This window comes from Callospermophilus lateralis, chromosome 2 (assembly GCF_048772815.1).
Source record: "Callospermophilus lateralis isolate mCalLat2 chromosome 2, mCalLat2.hap1, whole genome shotgun sequence".
NCBI classification, from domain to species: domain Eukaryota; kingdom Metazoa; phylum Chordata; class Mammalia; order Rodentia; family Sciuridae; genus Callospermophilus; species Callospermophilus lateralis.
This window is the reverse complement of record NC_135306.1, coordinates 198,690,696-198,699,635: the sequence shown is the minus strand read 5'-3', so window position 1 is coordinate 198,699,635 and position 8,940 is coordinate 198,690,696. Positions and strand designations below refer to the sequence as shown.

The following is an 8,940-nucleotide window of genomic DNA, read 5'->3' as shown; positions in this document are numbered from 1 at the left end:
GAGGAATTACAATTAAAAAAAAACAAGTAACAAGATGTTAAATATGAACATATTAATTTTTGATAATCACCTTAAATGTAAATGAATCAAATTCTCCAAATAAAATATATACAGTGGCTTAATGGGTAAAAATAAAAACCTAACTATATGATGTTTATGAAAAACTCATTCCATCTCTAAGGATAAGCATAGACTGAAAGTGAATTGACAGAAAAAGACACTCCATACAAATGGAATCCAAAAGAAAGCAGGAGTAGTCATACTTATTTCAGATAAAATAGAGTTAAAATCAAAAGCAGTAAAAAGAGAGAAGGAAGATCATTATGTGATAATAAATGTGTTAATTTAACAAGGGGAAAAAAGTAATTATAAATATATACTCATCAAATATCAGAGCACCTAAATATATAAAACAAAATTTTGTAGACCTAAAGGAAGATCTAAAACACAATAAAATAATATTAGGAGACTTTAACACACTACTTTCAGCAATGAACAGATTATCCAGACATAAAATCAAAGAGCAGAATTAAACTGCACTCTAGACCAACTGGACTGAGCAGACATCCACTGAACACTCCATCCAAAACTGCACAATATGCATTCTTCTCGACAGTGCATGGAGACTCCTCTAGAATACAGCATACAGTGGCTCACAAAACAAGTCTCAACAAGTTCTTAAAAAGCAGAATCATCCACGATGCAATAAACCCAGATATTAACAAGAAACTTTGGGAACTATACAAATACTCCTGAACAGCCAGTGGATCAAGAAGAAACTTAAAAATTTCTTGATAGAAAGGAAAATGGAAATACCACCTCCCTAAACCTATGCAATACAATAAGAGGGAAGTGTATAGCCCCGAATGATGTCAAATTAACTATCTGTATATGTTTTGAACAAATTTCTCCATCTGTAGGTGTGCACTACATGAAAATATGAAAATATGCGTTCCCAGTGCTTATATGTACTCATGAGTGTCCACGCACATGTGGAAGTTTGGATAAGAAAGTTTACTGAAAAGATTTTAAATAATAATTTTATGTTGCTGTGTGATTCTTTCTAACCTATTATTTGGGGCCTCATATTTCTTAAAAATAAATTAGAAATATGTGGGCTGGATAAGCAAATATTTTTTTCCATACATTTGAGGTCGATGATTTAGTGTTATTAAGATGCTACACAACTAAATTATGAGTCCCATAGAAGATTTTGCCTTGCCCACAGCCTTCTTGAAGGCACTCTTGACCTCTTTGTTCCTCAGGCTGTAGACCAGTGGGTTGAGCATAGGGATGACTATGGAGTAGAACACAGACGCCATTTTGTCAGTGCCCATGGAGTGACTGGAGCTGGGCTGTAAGTACATGAAGATGCCTGACCCGTAGAAGATGGTGACTGCAGTGAGGTGGGAACCACAGGTGGAAAAGGCCTTCTGGCGTCCTTCAGATGAGCGCATCCTCAGGATGGTGACAAATATAAACAGGTAGGAGACTGAGATGACCAGGATGGAAAAGAGGTCATTGAAACCCACCACAAAGAAAATAACCATCTCACTGACATAGGTGTCCGAGCATGAGAGAGCCAGGAGGGGAGGGCCGTCACAGAAAAAGTGATCCACCACATTGGCCCTGCAGAAAGAGAGTCTGAAAATGTTCCCAGTGTGGATGCAGGCATTCAGAAAACCACAGATGTAGGAGCCCACGGTCAGACGAGTACAGGCAGCTGTGGTCATGGTGGTGGTGTAGCGCAGGGGTCTACACACGGCTGCATAGCGGTCATAAGCCATGGCGGCCAACAGGAAGCTTTCTGTAATGATAAAGCCAACAAAGAAGAAGAACTGGGTGAGACAAGCATTGTAGGACATGGTTTTGTCTCTTGTGAGGAGACCCACCATGACCTTGGGAGTGACAGCTGAAGAATACCCAAAGTCCACCAGGGACAGGTGACTGAGGAAAAGGTACATGGGAGTGTGGAGATGGGAGTCCAGCAGGATCAGCGCAGTCATTCCCAGGTTCCCAACCAGGGTGCTGAGGTAGATAAGGAGGAAGAGGATGAAGAGTGGGATCTGCAGTTCTGGGTCATCTGTTAGCCCCGCCAGGATGAACTCAGTCACCTCTGTACTGTTCTCCATTGGGAGTCATGAGGGTGCCCTATAGCAGTGAGAAAGGAGAGTCAGAATGACAAAGGAAAGCAGGACTGTGCTGAGCTCTCTCAGCAGGTCCCCTCTGTGCCTGATTTCAGGATTTCAACAACTGGTTCCCAGGAGTCCTGGTCTGAAGTATGCCATGACAACAGAAGGCAGCTGTCCATTAACAGCTGCTCACACAGTGTCCTTCGTGAAAGGATTTTGCAGGTGATGTGTTGCCGTTTCTTAGCTTCATGGATGACTGCACTAAGTCAGGTGCCAGAAAGAAAAGACCTTTCTAAGATCATCAGACTACTGGAAATGGTCCAACTCTTTATGCAAACTTTCCAAAATAAATACAGATTATTTGTTTCACTAAAGTATAATAACAATTTTCTCAGTCTCTTCAGGCTGATTTAACAAAATACCATGAAGTAGAGAGCTTCTATCTGTTTTCCTGCTTCTTTATTTTGCTTTTCTTTGTTTGTGGTTCAGGGACTAGTACATGCTAGGCAAATTCTCCACCACTATGGTGACTTTTCTCTTCGTCCTAGTGTGGAGGAGGAGGATAGCTAGCTCTCAGAGGTCTCTTAATGAGGGATCTCCAATCTCAATCACAAAAGCTCTCCAATCCAATCACAAGAGTTCTTCTCTCAGTACTTAATCTAAGGATCCCACATTGAGATCTCATTAGCTTGGGGGTTAGCTGTTCAACATATGAATTTTGGCATTTAGTGATATTACTTTGGCACTTTGTAAAATTAATGTGATTTCACTCTGACTTACTTTTTTTCTTTTTCAGTAGAGCATTTTATAAGCCTGAAAAATAATTAAGTGAAACATCCTTCACCTAGAATAATCTCATGGTATAGTATGGGACATAGGATATGTAATTTATGTCCAGGAATAATGACATTTACAAAATAAAGAGTTATTAACTTTGTCCCTTTAAGCATTTTTTAACATTCCCATGCAGATATTCTTGATCTTGAGCCTTACACATAGCTCCAGATCCGGGACATAGAAGTTGGGATTAACTGTGAATTAAGCTCTTGTAGATAAGACATATTGAGCATTTGCTATGTTCTTATCACCAAATAGAGGCTGTAACACTATACCTCAGATAACATTCACACATCATGTGCAATATTATTTCTATTTCATTGATGCTGTATCTGAAATTGACTGACATTTAGTTACATGCTAAGAGCTGAAGGAAATAGCGGAGGTGAGATTTGAAGCCAAGTTACTCTGATCTAAATCCTTAGCTCTTTATAATGAAGGAATAGTGTTACTTTTTTTTTACTTTTAATATGAATTTGGCATAAGATATATCTTTTTCAGTTGATTGATTAACTGATTAAGTGATTAAATCTATCATGGATGTTAATGGGAATAGATGAAAAGATGAACTTAGTGATATAAAATACATTCACCGGTTTGGGTGGATTTTGTTTAAAGAACTTATCTTTCAGGATCTCAGTTGAATACCAACAACTATATCTACAAATGCTTATAGTCCACCCTCCATAGCTCCCCAAATCTTTGAATAGTTAAAGGATGACATGGCTTTTTTTTAGAAGCAGCCAATAAGCAGCATCAAGTGCTGGCTGCAATCCGTCCTTCACTCTCTTTACTCTCACTGAGTCTCCATGGTGAACTAGATGTTTTGCTTTTTTTTGGGGTCTCAGGTGATGCACATGATGCTTTTCCTGACCTCGAAGTGCTTCACAGACTGCAGCATGTGCACAGTCAATACCACGTGTTGCTCCCATTCTCCATCCTGAGAAGAGAGCACTTTCTCATTTGCACACAACTCTGTGGTGAGGGTTGATCTATTTACTTGGTAGCACATCATGTGATAATTAATCAGCATCAGATAAACTTCCACCATCAGATAGGTCTTAAGTGGCGGAACTAAAATATGTGTTCAGATTGTATCATAATTAGCATGTCTTGTGTAATTTTATAGCTCTCAATTTCATTTCCATTTTTGTAACTGGTGCCCAAACTTGATTTATTTCCTCATTTATTAATATCCATTCCTTCTCTTAAAAAATATTAGTATGATCTTCCAGATTACAATAGCATTTTACATTGATCCCCCATTTGATTCTCTCAGTAAGCCTGGAATATTAAGATAACTAGTATTATCACATTCCCTGAAAAAGAAAACTGAGGTTGAAACAGTTTAAATAACTGGTTTAAAATTGTACAAGTTCATACACTCAAAGCAGGAATTCAAGACCCATTTGTACTTTTCTCTGTCACTTGATACATATTTTCCAACAGGATCTCGACAGTGTTTGGCCGCCCAACCTCTGATTGTATGATATGGAATATAAGAACTGTTTGAAGCATTCCAACCTAAACTCTGAATAAGCCCAGGGAGAAACGGGTGCCTTCCTACCCTTGCCTGGTTACTTCTGCCACTTCAGCTCTGTGCAGACAGCAGATCTGACCTTGAAGCTTACCTTCCTTCCCCGAGCAACACAACCTGTAAATCCAGCACTCCTATTCAGGTCAGGTCTCTCGTCACGAATTCAGTGCTTCAAAGAAGGAAAACACCCCATCTGGAGGAAGATTCTTCTTTAGTGTTTAGCAGAAAGGTTTAACATTCTCCAGGGGTGGGAGAAATGGAAGGAAAAACAAGGCTGTTGGCCTTGGAATTAGCTAGTATAAGTTCTAGTTCTGGATCAGCTGCTCTCTCTTCTTAGATAAGTCACCTAGTCCCTTTGTACCTCCATAGCTTCATCTATAAAAAAGAAGTCATGGAAAGGAGCTCACCCCGACCACATGTCCCCTGAAGGGCTGCTGCAGTGCTGAGGAAAGAGGCTCTGCAATGTCTCCTACCTGGTGAGGGGTGATTACCAGGGTCACAGTTAACACTACCCTTCCTCCCCTGGACACTGCTAAAGGCTCTGAGTAATAAGTTGTTTGGGGGTGGGTGGCGGTCATTGTTGGTTCTAGACAACTACTAAACACTAGGTGAAAAATGAATGATCGAAGAGGTTCTTGTTCTTGGACAGCTCCCTCCCAAATGAGGCATGTGGGGTTTGAAATGTTAAAAAGTGGTAGCCAGGAGGGAGTTAACCAGTCAGGGCGCTCTCCTGGGACAAACACCCCAAAAGGACCAAAACAAGCTCTCATCTCACAGGACCCGGGGATAGGCAATTAAGGGCTTTATGGGGTTCAACTTTGCTTGTTGAGGGAGATCCTGAGATTATTTTTCCTAAGTAATTATTTTTGATGATTTACAAATCAATCTAAGGCATTATCTGTAGGATTATAATTGGATTTAAACGTTGGAAGATAGAAACACAGGCGTGCCCCATAAATTGGTGCTTCTCTTAATTCACAACCATTTCTCCCTGGGCTTATTCATAGATTAGATTGGAATGCTTTGAATATTTCTTATATTCCATATCATACAAACAAGAGGTTGGGTGGCCAAACACTATCGAGATCCTGTTGGAATATATGTTATCAAGTGACAAAGCAAAGTACAACTCTTTGAACTGTTTAGAAAAAAATATCAATTCATTCAACTGTTTATTGAGCTCAAATGGGTTTCTCCTGAAGTGCTGAGCCTTGGGAATATAAACCCACACAAACTATCAATGTAAAGGTAACTACACTGCCGTATATGTTGCAGAATCTGCAGTCAATGGGCAGGGTCATTGCCAGATTTTTTTTTTTTTTTTTTTGTAATTCAAACTCTACTGACCCATTTCTTTTTGTTCTGAAGTTGAGGAAGATATAAACTTAAAAGTCATAGGATTCAAAACTGTACAAATGAGCAGAGGGCAGCCATAAATTTTCTCACAACAAGGATTTCTGCAAAGAGATCAGAAAAAAAATAATACTGGGAAGATGTTACATATTTATAGTTTCATCACTGAATAAAAATATTTTCTTACATCCAAAAAAAAAATAAGCGTTGTTCTTGTACTCCTGTTGCTTAAGTCTGAGGAAGAAAATAGACACTAAACAAGAAAGCATGCTGAGAAGCACATAATTATAGGAGAGAAAAATATAGGCATTATATATAAAATAAGCAAATAATTATATATGGAAAAATGAGAGAGAAAGGAATGTCACTTTATAGTAGTTAACTAGAATGTTTTCTCAGGAAAGCTAACATGTCACCCAGGCCCGAAAGTGATGACGAACCAGCCTGGGAATGCTTGTTTCAAGGAAAATGAAAAGTATATAATAAAGGCCCTGAGTTTCAAGGAAGTGGCAGAATCTAAAATAAGCCATGCAGCATAGGTAATAAGATCTTCTTTTGCAGTTTTTATTTCAGTATCACCCTAGAGCAAAACCTGTAGGCAAAGAAAATCAGACCAATCATCATCAATACCAAAGCTTCATCAGGGTCCTGGTCGGGATCACAGGACCAGAAGCAGTGGCCCCTGGGCTTCACTCTTGACTTCATTTTGAAGACCATTTGTTCCTACTAATATGGGAACCTATGTATGCATCAAATCCAAAATGAATTTCTTACAGTTTATGAGTTTAAAAGGCTATAATGGTATGAGTATTTCTTACAATTAACCAGTGCTCTAGAAAAATTGACTTCTACTCACCTACACCAGGGTATTCGATCTATTTAATTCTCATTCCTTATCCCACATGATGAATGTGGGGTCTCTTGTCTTAGTAGGAATACCTCCCATTCTTATTACTGCTCGTGGCTTGAAGCTTTTCTCTAGGTCATGGTGTGGTAGATAGTGAAGAGTCCAGAATCTAGAATGTGGTGGTTGTGTGGTGGATAGTGCAGAGAGAGGTACATCCGAGTTCAAAGTGCTAATTTTCTCAAGTCTACCTGTGAAACCTTTGGAAAACATTTGTGATACAGCTGGCATAATAGTATTGTCTACATCATACTGTAATAATATAATATGGTATAGTTGGGTAGATTAGATTAAATGAGACTTTATATATGTATATACATATATATTTGTATACTAGTATTATGAGACAATTATTTGGGTTTACCTTAGAACATTTATATTTGCTGAATAAAAAGAAGGTAGGGATAGTCTGGAGCAGTCATCTTGGCTGTTGATAAGTAGCAAGGACACTATTTGGACTTGTAATTATCAGAAAGAAATAGCTCATACTGGGCTATAATTCATCACATTTCTGGATTCATCTTCCTAGCAGTTATATGGCATCCTATGAGTTCTGTTCCAGTTAAGGTAATGGTTGGGTTCTGTTATTTCACATTCACTTTTCTCTTTTCAGATTTTGGGATGTAATCTTAGTTCTCTGATGGGTCCATTTTATAAACAAAGGAACTGTCTTCTAGATACAGATTCAGGGAGTCATGCTGCCGAGGGACAACACTATCTATATAACTTTATCAAGAGCACATAACTTGGGGCTGGGGTTGTGGCTCAGTGGTAGAGCACTTGCCTAGCATGTGTGGGGCCCTGGGTTCAATCCTTAGCACCACATAAAAAATAAACAATAAGCAAAGATATTGTGTCCACCTACAACTAAAAAATACTTAAAAAAAGAACACATAACTCCAAATAATATAAATGTACTAGGAGCTATGTCAACTCATGGAACCATGATCACTCACACAGTTTAATTGCTGCTTCTCTTGGTGACTGGAGTGGGAAAACACTCACTCCCAGGGGAACCTGCTCCCCATTTGACTTTAAGATGTATAAATCCCACTGAATACCAGGAGTTGGTCTCTAATATCCTAACATGACTCTATTTAACATAATTGAAGAGGGACCTGTCCGTGTGCCAAAGGACTTTTGGAGTTCAATTATTGATCTTAATATAAAAGACTGCCTGTCTCACTAGGTGACTTTCCTTCACACAGATATACCCCTATGAGCCTGCACAGTGTCTAGCTCAAAAAAAAAATATGCCCAGTTAAAAATGTTTGTGTTCAGCATGATAATCTCTTCTTAGAGTTGCTCATCACTTTACAAAGTGAATATGGAGACTGCCATTTGTCCTTACAGCAGTCCTATGTGACCAGTTGAAGAATATTTTATGTCTGCACCTAATAATCACCTACTTCTTATATCTCTCTGCCTCTAGAGCAGTCTTTGCAACTAGATATTAATAAATAACTTTCTCAACAGGAGCTTTGTTTCTTTGGTGGTACCTGCAATTTGAAGACCCCAGGTGAAGTTGGGACATCTTCCTTGAAGAGAAAGGTAAGTTTCTAGCTCAGTCTTTTGTGGTGATCTGTTCAGATTATGGTAACAGAAAATGGGCTGTGTAAAGGTACAGAGCAGCCATTTTCCAATGGAGTATTCAGAGTTTAGTATCCTAAGTATTAATATTTCATACTTTCATGTTGTTTAGTTAGAGTGTATCACAACAATCTCCATCAGTAAAAAAAAAATGGTGATTTATTCCAACAGTAGAAGATGGTATTATTCTCATTATTTAAAAATCCCTTTACATAGGGAAGTACTTAGCAAGTGGTGGGTACTCAGTAAATGTTTATTGATACAATGAACAAACAAATGGAAGAATGAATGAATGCAAAGAATCAATGAATGAACAGTGCCCTATTTATTGAGCATATTGTGAAATACATAACCCTGTGCTACTAAACCTAGTCTCATGCTTAACTTTGTACAGGATATTTATAGGCTCTTCATCAAAAGTTCTAAACTTTTTTGATTAAGGCTTTCACAAAAAGAGATATGATTTACATTGAAACCCACCACATACATGTGTACACATGTTTTCACACACACACACACACACACACCAAAACAAAACTTTTATGGAGCCCAGCTTACGCTTTGACTTGAAACTCATCTTTACTATT

General features: G+C 38.4%; 1 protein-coding gene across 1 annotated transcript; it reads right to left on the bottom strand.

Moving 5' to 3' along the window:
• Positions 1-1,187: 1,187 nt before the first annotated feature.
• On the bottom strand, positions 1,188-2,132 carry LOC143390537 (olfactory receptor 5B12-like). Its single transcript, XM_076842911.2, has one exon. The coding sequence runs from the start codon at positions 2,130-2,132 to the stop codon at positions 1,188-1,190; it is 945 nt and encodes a 314-aa protein (XP_076699026.2).
• Positions 2,133-8,940: the final 6,808 nt, after the last annotated feature.